The sequence below is a fragment of the Ranitomeya imitator genome, chromosome 9 (genome assembly GCF_032444005.1).
Source record: "Ranitomeya imitator isolate aRanImi1 chromosome 9, aRanImi1.pri, whole genome shotgun sequence".
In the NCBI taxonomy this organism is placed as follows: Eukaryota; Metazoa; Chordata; class Amphibia; order Anura; family Dendrobatidae; genus Ranitomeya; species Ranitomeya imitator.
Genome location: NC_091290.1, coordinates 106,480,424 through 106,494,128, shown reverse-complemented (window position 1 = coordinate 106,494,128; position 13,705 = coordinate 106,480,424). Strand labels below are relative to the sequence as shown.

The window sequence follows — 13,705 nt, the reverse complement described above, 5'->3', positions numbered from 1 at the left end:
AGTGTAATTGTCTGTCTTTTGAATGATTCTATTCATGGAGGAAAAGCTGTGGATTATACACTGGTGGCTTTATTTGCATAAAACTGGAAACTTTCCTCGTGTCACCCAGATGAGGGCCTGCTCAATGAGATAGTCTTCTTGTCTCCATAACCCGTCACTCCTGAAAGCTAAAGACCAGTTGTGACCCTGAAGAGGCGCAGATAGATTTCCAGAGGCGAGGCATCCCTAGAATGACATCTGGTGTGTGGAGAAGTAAATGCTTCCGCTTTTCTATCTGGCGAGTGTTATGGAGCTGTCAGCTTGAGGTTTGGTCACAGGAATTTATGTGACATGTGGAAGATGTGAGGCCGTATATCGTGCGGTATTCTGATAACACAGACCTGTCCTTTTTTTTTCAGGAAGGCGGCTTGAAATTAACATTTCAGAAACAAGGGATTCCTCAAAAACGACCGCTTGACAGTGAGGAAGGAATGGGGCAGCAGCAGTATTTGGCTCGACTACAAGATCTTCAGAATGCGTCAGAGGCCAGCCTCGTAACCTTTCCCAAGTCTACTCCAGCGTCAGGTACGTGGTGAAATGGGAAAGCATTAATATTTCGGTTTGGATCATTAGAATTTCAGTTCATGACTGCAAGATGTATTCTATGTGCTCAGCATGTCTAGTTACCAACCTTCTAGATGTACTCATCATGTCTAGATAGCAACCTTCTATGTGGTCAGCATGTCTAGTTACTCAGCATGTCTAGATACCAACCTTCTATGTGCTCAACATGTCTAGATACCAACCTTCTATGTGCTCAACATGTCTAGATACCAACCTTTTATGTGCTCAACATGTGTAGTTACTCAGCATGTCTAGATACCAACCATCTATGTGCTCAACATGTCTAGTTACCAACCTTCTATGTGCTCAACATGTGTAGTTACCAACCTTTTATGTGCTCAACATGTGTAGTTACCAACCTTTTATGTGCTCAACATGTGTAGTTACCAACCTTCTATGTGCTCAACATGTCTAGTTACCAACCTTCTATGTGCTCAGCATGTCTAGATATCAACCTTCTACACTAGATTTGCTCATCATGTCTAGATACCAACCTCCTATATTTGCTCAGCATGTCTAGATACTCCATGGTTTGCATATTTTCCCACTATTTCCATTCCATGTCTTGAAACCATCTGGTGTGCCAGTTACAGCTATGAAAACCCCGTCATTCTCTTCACTACTTGCCAATTATCTCCACGTTGCTGGACTCAGGCCTCATGTAATGTTACTATGTGGACAGTAGTACTATTGTCGCTCGTATTTTTGGTCCAAACCTCTGTGGCACTTACTTTCATTAGTGCGGCAGGTCCTCCAGCAAGACACTAACAGAATGGTATACTGTTTATTGAGCTCCTTCCTTTGCAAGTGGTTAAAGGTTTGCTTGAGCCCCATCCCTTACTAGTAAGGACAGGTTTACAACATAAATGGGTGGTGGGGGGGAAGAGTCATCTTCCTTCATGGGCGTTCTTAAAGAGGGGTACTATGACGATTTTATTTTTTGAATATTAATGAGTTGAGCAACCGTTCCAAAAGATTTGTAATCATTGACTATATAAAAAGATTCAGCCCTTCAATAATAGGGTTACAGGAGACCCATCTAACAAACAACACTATCAATCAGATACACAGGACCTAGTTGGGATACACCTTACATTCATTTCATCCTATTTACTCAGGGGGCTCAGCCTAACTGTGCATAGAATTATCCCATTTAGGCATATTGACTCATTTAAAGACACTGATGGTAGATTTGTTGAGGTTAGATGTAAAATGGTGCAAAAGTTCAAATCCCCAGGCATTTGTTACAAGCGAGGTTAATGACTACATCCCTGTAAACCTGAATCCTCTAGTAAAGTCAAGAAATTAAGTCGCACCATGGGGGAGAGTGAAGAAATAAAGTCCGGAGCATGGGGGAGAGTGAAGAAATAAAGTCGGACCATGGGGGAGAGTGAAGAAATAAAGTCCGGAGCATGGGGGAGAGTGAAGAAATAAAGTCGGACCATGGGGGAGAGTGAAGAAATAAAGTCGGACCATGGGGAAGAGTGAAGAAATAAAGTCGGACCATGGGGGAGAGTGAAGAAATAAAGTCGGACCATGGGGAAGAGTGAAGAAATAAAGTCGGACCATGGGGGAGAGTGAAGAAATAAAGTCGGACCATGGGGGAGAGTGAAGAAATAAAGTCGGACCATGGGGAAGAGTGAAGAAATAAAGTCGGACCATGGGGAAGAGTGAAGAAATAAAGTCGGACCATGGGGGAGAGTGAAGAAATAAAGTCTGGAGCATGGGGGAGAGTGAAGAAATAAAGTCCGGAGCATGGGGGAGAGTGAAGAAATAAAGTCGGACCATGGGGGAGAGTGAAGAAATAAAGTCGGACCATGGGGGAGAGTGAAGAAATAAAGTCGGACCATGGGGGAGAGTGAAGAAATAAAGTCCGGAGCATGGGGGAGAGTGAAGAAATAAAGTCGGACCATGGGGGAGAGTGAAGAAATAAAGTCTGGAGCATGGGGGAGAGTGAAGAAATAAAGTCCGGAGCATGGGGGAGAGTGAAGAAATAAAGTCCGGAGCATGGGGGAGAGTGAAGAAATAAAGTCCGGAGCATGGGGGAGAGTGAAGAAATAAAGTCGGACCATGGGGGAGAGTGAAGAAATAAAGTCCGGAGCATGGGGGAGAGTGAAGAAATAAAGTCGGACCATGGGGGAGAGTGAAGAAATAAAGTCTGGAGCATGGGGGAGAGTGAAGAAATAAAGTCCGGAGCATGGGGGAAAGTGAAGAAAAAGTCAAGCATGGGGGAAATTGAAGAAATAAAGTCAGAGCATGGGGGAAAGTACCCCTCTCTGCCCTTGGCAGAAAAAGCCTCATTAATACGTGCCTTATGCCCTCTGAACTCCTTGCCCCACATAATTCTCATGTTTGGATCCCAAAGCAATGGTCGGTTTACCAAATTAACAAATGCTCCAAGGGAAAATAGAAACGTTTAACAACTAGAAAGAAAACCCCATAAAAAGATATATACTTTATTTGAATAACCAAAAAATGAAAAAATAGGTATAAAAACCCACAAAAAAGTCCCTATCAAATGTATACAGTCCTAAGAAAAGAGGACAAAGGATCCCCCACAGATAACCTTAATGCAAGCTGGTAGAATAAAGATAGACTGTGTGATGCAATCTGTGATATATTTAAAGCATCCGTAAGGGTGACTGATATAGGTGCAGCATATCCCTTCCGGCTACAAAAATAAATACCTACACGCTGATCCTGCCTAGATGCGGAGGTTGGCACCCTAAGAAATATCGAGAATGGCGCCCCCGCTCGTACGATGACTCTCCCTGATCTCCTATCTATTTACTATAAGGGATAGAAATAGAAACAGAAGGCCAGATGGCTGTAGTTAACTTGTATAGATATGTGATCCCACAAAAACTGCCCTATAGGCTGCCCTATCATTTCAATCTTTGCCATGTACATATCTGGTCTCTCCTGATGAACCCAGTTTGGATTGGGGGAAACGCGTCGAGAGGTGTTTTGGAGATGTTATCTGCGCGTTTATCGTGTGTCTGGCCACTACATCTGGAATGATCTTCAGTTGTGAACTATTTGGTGCAGCAGATGAGTATATCAAAAAATTATATTAAAAATTTTTTTTTTTTTTTTTTTTTTTCTCATTGCTGTGTTATGCATCAGTTGTATTGTTCACACTGTTGAAAATATCTAGGTACTATATATCTGGATGTATGTGGTAGCGCGCCATTTTTTGTATCTATATGGTTTATATGCATTGCTTGAATCAGTCCTGATATTTTTATATGCATCTAGGGTTGTAGCATTTGCTATGTTTCTTGTATTATAAGCACTGGTAGACTTATTCGGTTTTTTGTATATAGTTTGTGCGCTTGATGTATGTATAGATCCTATCCCTTTACCTCACATCACATTTGAGGGGAGGGGTTGTTTTTGTGGGATCACATATCTATACAAGTTAACTACAGCCATCTGGCCTTCTGTTTCTATTTCTATCCCTTATAGTAAGTAGATAGGAGATCAGGGAGAGTCATCGTACGAGCGGGGGCGCCATTCTCGATATTTCTTAGGGTGCCAACCTCCGCATCTAGGCAGGATCAGCGTGTAGGTATTTATTTTTGTAGCCGGAAGGGATATGCTGCACCTATATCAGTCACCCTTACGGATGCTTTAAATATATCACAGATTGCATCACACAGTCTATCTTTATTCTACCAGCTTGCATTAAGGTTATCTGTGGGGGATCCTTTGTCCTCTTTTCTTAGGACTGTATACATTTGATAGGGACTTTTTTGTGGGTTTTTATACCTATTTTTTCATTTTTTGGTTATTCAAATAAAGTATATATCTTTTTATGGGGTTTTCTTTCTAGTTCCCAAAGCAATGGTTTAAAAAAAATGCATAATATCTTCCGGTACCTGATTTGGATAAAGGGCGTCCCTAGAATAAAGCTGGAAACATTAGAGTTGTCCAAGGATCAGGGCGGCTTAGCCCTTCCTAATGCATGGGAGCATTTCAGGGGAGGGGCAGTTGAGAAGACTATGGATGTAGGGGCTGTGGTACTTATATACCTGGGGAGAGGCAATAATCTTTTGGAACTCCTACAGTCAGATATACTCAAAGCCAAATCCAGTAATGCCCGACCCTGGCTCTGATACATAAGTGGTGTACCTGTAAAAAACTGTGAGGCATGAGGGCCTACTCTAAATATACTTCTATATGGAATAACGGGTTTGAGGGAGCTCTCATCTAGAAGGGTTTGGGGAATGGAAGAAACAAGGGCTAATATATCAGTTATATTTGGACGGACACATTTGATCGCCTAAAGCAAACGTTCCAGTTGTGAACCGCTGACTTGTACAACAAATGTCTACAGTTATGGCACTCTTGAAGGGCCTAGGAAGGTATATCTGATCTCACCATTTCTTGCAATGGGCTTCTGGACTATGTTTTAAAAACAACTAGAGGCCTGATTAATGTAAAAAAAAATTGCTATCAAATATTTTAAGGGATCCTATGGTCTTGATCAGGTCTAGATGGGAAAGGGATATAGGGGACATTGGACCACCACTGTCCAAGATGTAATGAAGGGGCAGATTTGGTCCATATGTTCTGGTCATTCCATAAATTTGGGGGCCTATTATTGGACAACGTGAGTAGGCTGGTTAGAGAGTTATATAACATTTGACTGCCACTTAAACCCAAACCTTGCTTTTAGTTGGTGTGGGACTTAATGAAGCTTCTCCTCCATTACAACTGGCTATATCAAAAAATCTCTACCACACAAGAAAGTCTATCTCTAAACATTGGCCGTCCAGCACCCCACCTACACTAGAGGTGGTCCTGTGCCTAAATACTGCTATCCTAACAGAGAAAAGGGCTTATACTAAGAGGGGGGTCACAGCCAAATTTTGGAAGCTGAGGGGAGACTGGATGATATGCCCTACAGTGGTATCCGAAGCACTCGCTAGAGATGTGATCTTTGATAGTTTACTCTCGGATAAGCCTTGTACCACCGGAGAGAAAACTTCTCTATTCTTGGGCACTGAAAACTTGTTTGTATGTTATTTCATTGGTTTGCATTCCAAACAAGGGTGGGGGGTCGTTGGGTGGGAATTCACAGATTGGGGTAAAGGGTTATTTTCATTTATAACCAAGATCTGAAGTCCGTGCTCTTTTCATATGCTGTATGCTAATGTGCCTTTTACTTTTTGTAAATATCACTGTAATTCCTGATCTGGTACTTTCCATATTCTTACGTTTGTACTTCAATAAAACCGTTTCTTGATCATTTAAAAAAAAAAGTTATCACCGATTCTAAGGATGGGTGGTAACTTGGGGATCTGTAGAAGTCAGATAGCTGTGACCCCCCCCCACCTGATTACAAGAGCGAAATTCTGAAATGTCCCATCAGATTGGAATGGTGGCTGTGCATCCCCACCCCCACTCTTTTCATTCTCTATGGACTTTCTGAATGAATAAATGGAGACCATTCTCAGGATCAGTGGGGGTCCCAGTCATCTCAGACCCACATTGATCCACTTAGGGGGAAAAGCTTGGATCCTGGAGCAGGAGATCTCAAAATAATTGAAGGCATGAAGATTGGTTCCTGACACGTAATGCTACTGACATGTTGATTAACTCTGGAACCACTGACATCTCATAAGAATAATGTTACAGGCATATGAGCCTTTACTTCTTCTGCCCTTTGACCTTAGCAGTAAAGTGTAATTATTCTAATCTTTATGCTCATCTTTTCTAAGGTTCTCACAATATGGTGCCAAGTTCCAATGTGAACGGCATGGGGACAGATGCCCAGCCTGTCATCAAGAGAAGAAGAGGAAGGAGGAAGAACGTGGAGGGTGTTGATATCCTGTATATGAACAGAAATAAGCTGCTCAATCATGTAAGTCCTGGAAGATGGATGTTTTATGAGAGATGTAGGCCACTGTCTTATTTGCTGGCAGTATCATCTCTGATGATTGACGCACAATCCTGAGCTATGTACGTACTGATATTGCAGCAGCTCACCCATTGTCATGGTGCGCGAGTGCCCTCTGATCTTCCTGCCCTGTCGGGCCCTCTGGTTGGGTCAGCGGTATTAAGACAGTGAGGGTCCCACACCCCATGATAAAGTCTTCTCAGCTCTACAGATGTAAGCAGTCTCAGAGCTGAACAGCACGGACCCATCAGCCGTGTAGTGGCCGCTGCTGGGTACTGCAGATCAGCTCTACATTTATTTGAATGGAATCTGACTTGCCAGGGAGTGGCCATTAAACAGTTGTCGGAGCTGTACTGTCCAGCCCTGCACAGCTATCGATGACGTCTCGGGCAGACAGCCAATTAGACCAAAGCTATTTCATTTTCAATAGCCTGGGAAGATGTCATGAGTTGAATAATGAGTGATTTTTGCTATATTTTTATACATGCTGACTAGTGGGAGAAGTTAGAGGGAAAATTTACTACTATACTTAACTTTCTAGAAGGACATTTAAAAATAACATTCCTGTTTTTGGGGTAATATTGTATTAGAAAAATTGTCATTCCCTTTATTCCAGGTAAAACAAGCTGTGACCCCCTCCCCGTCACAACCTGCATCTCGCCCACAGCTCCCCTCTGGCCCCCAACTTCCCGGAGCACTGGATGCCGACAGCCCTGTCCCTGTTATTAATTTAAAAGATGGCACGAGGCTAGCAGGAGACGATGCTCCAAAGAGAAGGGATCTAGAAAGCTGGCTCAAGGCTCATCCGGGCTACGTGGAAGACTTGGGAGCCTTCATTCCTGTACGTTTCCTTATACATCATTTGTATCATTATATTATTGCGTGATATGAGGATAGTAGAAGCACTAGCTTTAAAAAAAAAAAAAAAAAGTGAATGGTGGTGTAATTACTTCTGGACCACCCATAGGCTATAAACATCCGGGCGGTCCTCCCTTTACTTTGCACTGACACTCTAAAATGTCAGTGCAGACTAAACTGCTTGAAAAAGATCCTGCAGCTGCAGGGGCAAGGAGATGACTGTCAGACACAGCCAGACTCCCCATTAGAGAAGGCAGAGATGGTTTATTACAATCTCTGCCTACCTGATCGCTGTATACACAGCACTGAACAAGCATTGTGTATACAGTGTGGGAAGCAATGACAGCGTTTTCTCATCCAAACCCAGCTATTATCTGACCTGGTTGTAGGGAGAGCGGGAGAAATTGGGTCCTAGTAAGCTCTGCTATGCAGAGGGAGGCTGAATTTTCCCAGTAAAGAATATACCAGCCCCAGTTACAAGGAAAATCAGTTACAAAAAGAATTTATTAATATGATAAAATGCTCCCAAATATCTTTTAAGGCCTTATGAAGGGTAAACAATGCATAAAATCAATGAACAAAAAAATGAAAAAAGAATTGGAGAAATAGACATACCGGTAAATAAAATATAAAAGTGAAGCTCTACATATCATGAAAAAAAAAGAGGCAAACCTTTTTGAGCATACGAACAAGAAAAAAAATTGAGCCGTTTTAACCCCTTCATGACTCATGACGTATATTTATGTCATCGGCCGTGTCCCTTCCTTTGATGCAGTTTCACTCACTGAGCCCGCATCTTTCCCCGCACTTGATGGCTGATTTAATCTGCCATCAAATGCCTCTAACAGCCGAGGGTGCGGCTGTTAACCAGTTAAATGCCGCTGTCAATGACTGACATCGGCTTTTAAAACGCGCCGGCCGGAAGCGCGTCACAAGTACCGCCTATCGGACCCCTGTCTCGTGATTGCGGGGCGCCGATTCATTGTTATAACAGCTGGGGGTCTTCAGAAGACCCCCGTGCCTGTCATCATGATCTTTCTGTGACCGCTGAGATTGTGATTTTACACAGCTAAAGCACTGCTATATATATCACAGGTGATCGGGCGATCGGTGCTTCAAGGGGCCTGTTAAATAAAGTAAAAAAGAGTTTAAAAATATTTAAAAAATGCACAAAAGTTCATATCACCCCGCTTTTATCCCATTAAAAATAAAACAATGAAAAAAAAAAGGAAATACACATTTGGTATCACTGCATTCAGAAATGTCCGGTCTATGAAAATATAAAGTAAATTAATCCGATCAGTGTAAAAAGAAAAAAAATAACAATGACAGAATTACGTTTTTTTGGCCGCCGCAACATTGTAATAAGAGTCAATCAAAACATCATGTCCTGGGGTGTACAATAACACCCAAAATATGTCTGGACAGGAACCGTAAAATGTCCCAGTCCTGAAGTGGTTAATTACGATATCAATGCCCTGTAAATTTGTGTCTTTTATAGAGGATGCAGCTTCATGATGGCAGACCCAAGCAGAAGAGGCACCGCTGCCGGAATCCCACCAAGCTGGATGTGAACAGCCTCACCGGAGAGGAGCGCGTCCAGCTCATCAACAAGAGGAATGCCCGGAAGGTACGTGGGAGAGCGGCCTAGTAAGGCTCCCGGCCGCCATTCTGGTCCCCTACAGACGTTTCTACAATATGGCGGACTGTGTGCTGACCACACATGGCACAGAGGGGCCCCTGGCTCTGGACTCTCCTATCCTGCCCATCTATGTTGGACATGGTTGACCCTTCATGTGTCCATTGAAATATGTGACTTCTCCTGTAAAAATGAGCCAGATCGGCATCGATTGGCAGATCGCATTGCTCCCATATGAAAGCAACGGTCTGTGATGAACACTACCAGCATCATGTGTTCTTCATAAGGCTCATGCAGATGTCTGGGCAGATCGGTCCCAGCACTGACCACCACTTCACGAGCTGGCCGCGGGTCTCCCAAGCGTGACACCTCCTAGAAATACATGAGGCAGTCGCGCTCCGGTCAGTAGACCCGCTGCGATCTGTGGATGTCTACATGAACCCTCAGTAGGACGTCCATGTTGTATTTGATCCGACATAATCGGGTCGGTTTTGGTCTATCTTGCAGGCACTAACCCTCCTCTCTCTTTAGGTTGGCGGTGCATTTGCTCCTCCTATGAAAGACCTGTGCCGCTTCCTGAAGGAGAATCCAGAGTACGGCGTGGCTCCTGAGTGGGGGGATGTCGTAAAGCAATCTGTAAGTAAAGACCTTCAAGATATCTATTCACTGATTCCCCAGCTGTTACATTGCTGGGTCTTGTAGTGTGGCAACATCTGGAAAACCGCAGGTTGACCAATGCGTTTCCGCTTGCAGTAACCATCATTCTCATTTTATTTCATAAGTCAATAGTGCACCTGAAAATAAGCAACTGTGATGTATCTGATCAGAGAGATCTCTCACTCAATCCAGGGGTAAAATCTGTCTTCAGGGATTACAGCTCTTCCCTTTACTGATAGGAGTTGATAGTTGGTGCTAATAAAATTAAAACGCAGAGGATGGGGGAGGAGGTAAGGGCAGACATTCTGTTACAGTTCTCCATAGAATGTCATGAGCACCAACCGTCGTCTTCGATCTCCGTAATGGGGAAGTCCGTATGCACTGAAGACATCAGTCTAGAAGGAGATTTCTCTGAGAAGATATGTCACAAAGTTTCTTTTTTTTTCATGTGTACATGGCCCTGGACACCGGAAAACTGATCGTTAAGGAAGATGTCGATCGGGCATGTCCATGGATTGATAAGCTGCTGGCAGAGAAGTCTGGCAGCGTTTTTTTATAGCGTACACAGGATGGCGGTCAGCTGACAGTCACCCAATGTCCTTTAGCTGGTGTAACAACCAGATAATGGGCAGAATCTGGTGTAGCGCAGAGTAGGCAGTATCTGGTGTAGCGCAGAGTTCGCAGAATCTGGTGTAGCACAGAGTAGGCAGTATCTGGTGTAGCGCAGAGTAGGCAGTATCTGGTGTAGCACATAGTGGGCAGTATCTGGTGTAGCACAGAATTGGCAGAATCTGGTGTAGCGCAGAGTAGGCAGTATCTGGTGTAGCACATAGTGGGCAGTATCTGGTGTAGCACATAGTTGGCAGTATCTGGTGTAGCACAGAGTGGGCAGTATCTGGTGTAGCACATAGTGGGCAGTATCTGGTGTAGCGCAGAGTAGGCAGTATCTGGTGTAGCGCAGAGTAGGCAGTATCTGGTGTAGCACAGAATTGGCAGAATCTGGTGTAGCGCAGAGTAGGCAGTATCTGGTGTAGCACATAGTGGGCAGTATCTGGTGTAGCACATAGTTGGCAGTATCTGGTGTAGCACAGAGTGGGCAGTATCTGGTGTAGCACATAGTTGGCAGTATCTGGTGTAGCGCAGAGTAGGCAGTATCTGGTGTAGCGCAGAGTAGGCAGTATCTGGTGTAGCACAGAGTGGGCAGTATCTGGTGTAGCACATAGTGGGCAGTATCTGGTGTAGCACAGAATTGGCAGAATCTGGTGTAGCGCAGAGTTGGCCGTATCTGGTGTAGCGCAGAGTTGGCCGTATCTGGTGTAGCGCAGAGTTGGCAGAATCTGGTGTAGCGCAGAGTGGGCAGTATCTGGTGTAGCACATAGTGGGCAGTATCTGGTGTAGCACATAGTTGGCAGTATCTGGTGTAGCACAGAGTGGGCAGTATCTGGTGTAGCACATAGTGGGCAGTATCTGGTGTAGCACAGAGTAGGCAGTATCTGGTGTAGCGCAGAGTAGGCAGTATCTGGTGTAGCACAGAGTGGGCAGTATCTGGTGTAGCACATAGTGGGCAGTATCTGGTGTAGCACAGAATTGGCAGAATCTGGTGTAGCGCAGAGTTGGCCGTATCTGGTGTAGCGCAGAGTTGGCCGTATCTGGTGTAGCGCAGAGTTGGCAGAATCTGGTGTAGCGCAGAGTGGGCAGTATCTGGTGTAGCGCAGAGTAGGCAGTATCTGGTGTAGCACATAGTTGGCAGAATCTGGTGTAGCGCAGAGTTGGCAGTATCTGGTGTAGCGCAGAGTAGGCAGTATCTGGTGTAGCACATAGTTGGCAGAATCTGGTGTAGCGCAGAGTTGGCAGTATCTGGTGTAGCACATAGTTGGCAGAATCTGGTGTAGCGCAGAGTTGGCAGTATCTGGTGTAGCACATAGTTGGCAGAATCTGGTGTAGCGCAGAGTTGGCAGTATCTGGTGTAGCACATAGTTGGCAGAATCTGGTGTAGCGCAGAGTTGGCAGAATCTGGTGTAGCACATAGTTGGCAGTATCTGGTGTAGCGCAGAGTTGGCAGTATCTGGTGTAGCACATAGTTGGCAGAATCTGGTGTAGCGCAGAGTTGGCAGTATCTGGTGTAGCACATAGTTGGCAGAATCTGGTGTAGCGCAGAGCAGGCAGTATCTGGTGTAGCACATAGTTGGCAGAATCTGGTGTAGCGCAGAGTTGGCAGTATCTGGTGTAGCGCAGAGTGGGCAGAATCTGGTGTAGCGCAGAGTTGGCAGTATCTGGTGTAGCACATAGTTGGCAGAATCTGGTGTAGCGCAGAGCAGGCAGTATCTGGTGTAGCACATAGTTGGCAGAATCTGGTGTAGCGCAGAGTTGGCAGTATCTGGTGTAGCGCAGAGTGGGCAGAATCTGGTGTAGCGCAGAGTTGGCAGTATCTGGTGTAGCGCAGAGTTGGCAGAATCTGGTGTAGCGCAGAGTGGGCAGAGTCTGGTGTAGAGGAGAGTGGGCAGAGTCTGGTGTAGCGCAGAGTTGACGGTTGTCTTGAGTGGATGAAATACAAAGAATTGACGCCATTGTCTTTATTCTTCTCTCTCGCAGGGTTTTCTCCCGGATAGCATGTTTGATCGTATCTTAACTGGTCCAGTGGTGCGCGAGGAAGTGAGCCGAAGGGGGAGAAGGCCGAAAAGCGAGATTGCCAAGGCCACCGCTGCTGCCGCCACTGCAGGCAACTCGGTGAATGTCAACCCTCTGCTCGCTAATGGGCTGATCCAGAGCATGGATCTGGCCAGCTATCAAGCCCTACAGCAGAACTTCCAGAACCTCCAGTCTCTGCAGTTAACAGCGGGATTAATAGGTTTACCCACCGGCCTCTCTACAACTGGCGGCGATGCGAAAAACATGGCTGCCATGTTCCCTATGCTGCTGTCTGGCATGGCTGGATTGCCCAATCTGCTGGGCATGGGAAGCCTACTGAATAAGTCCTCCCAACCCTGCGCCAAAGGCAAGGAGAAGAACTGCACAAAGGATAGCAAAGAAGCCGATAACAATAAAGAGAGGACGATATCTCCGGCAGAGGACAAAAGCAAGCAAACCTCGAGCCCTCCTTCCACGTCCATGGGGGCCGCACTACAGGCAGGCTCCTTATCGATTAACCCATTGTTGTTACCTAACATACTCTACCCAGGGATGCTCCTCACTCCAAGCCTTAATCTTCACATCCCAGCTGTGCCCCAGACCAGTGTTTTTGATGTACAAAATACTAATAATAAGAAGAACACTGATCCCGTTCCAGTCTCGGATTCGGCAGCAGTACCACCACCGTCTCCTCCCGCCGCCCAGACTCGGGAAGAAAAAGCTGCAACACAGGGGGGCTCCCAAAACGAGAACAGCACAGACGAAGGTTCTGAGAAGGCAGACCCTTCATCAGGATCCAACAGCCCCTCGTCGTCTTCATCTGAAGACTCAGACTCTTCGGAGGAAGACTGAACCTTACTGAACTTGCACTTAAATTATATTTAATAAAAAAAAGAAAAGATAAAAAAGAAGCCTTTTGGACCCCCTCTCCCGCCTAAAATCGTTTTACTTGGAAATATCTGTAATAACTGCATCAAAGGATTTTTTTTTTCCAGACAGGAGGAACATTTCAGTATTTGTTCTGAAGATGCAAATGGCGTTTTAAGAAAACGTTTTTTTTGCATGCAAAGATCTCTCAGAGACGAACTTGTATGTAATAATGAGAAAATAGACGTCGCGCTGCGAGAAAATCGCAGCAAAAGGCATTAATTTTTTGTTTGCGGGAAGGGGACGGGGGGGGGGGGGTAATTTTATGGAGAAAAAAAATAGAAAAAAAAACCGACAAAAAAGGAAAAATAAAAAAGTGCTCTCTAAGAGCTGTATATAAATAATATATTTGCAGTGAAACACAGAATCCTCCAGGTATATTGTGTTTTTCTTTTCTGCCTTTAGTTTATTTTTTGTTTTTTAACAATGTATTCATGCGCATCATTTACAGAACTCAGCAATAATTTGGGTCAATTTACGAATGTTTT

General features: G+C 44.8%; 1 protein-coding gene across 2 annotated transcripts in view; it reads left to right on the top strand.

Moving 5' to 3' along the window:
* The window catches only part of CHD9 (chromodomain helicase DNA binding protein 9), a 143,232-nt gene extending 129,956 nt beyond the window's left edge, over nt 1-13,276 (top strand). For both annotated transcript variants that reach the window (XM_069740558.1, XM_069740556.1), the window contains exons 34-39: nt 399-564; nt 6,330-6,472; nt 7,125-7,349; nt 8,868-8,996; nt 9,537-9,641; nt 12,255-13,276. In XM_069740558.1, the coding sequence (XP_069596659.1) occupies nt 399-564; nt 6,330-6,472; nt 7,125-7,349; nt 8,868-8,996; nt 9,537-9,641; nt 12,255-13,142 (1,656 nt within the window). In that variant the 3' untranslated portion in view covers nt 13,143-13,276. The remainder of the gene's footprint in view (nt 1-398; nt 565-6,329; nt 6,473-7,124; nt 7,350-8,867; nt 8,997-9,536; nt 9,642-12,254) is intronic.
* Nucleotides 13,277-13,705: the final 429 nt, after the last annotated feature.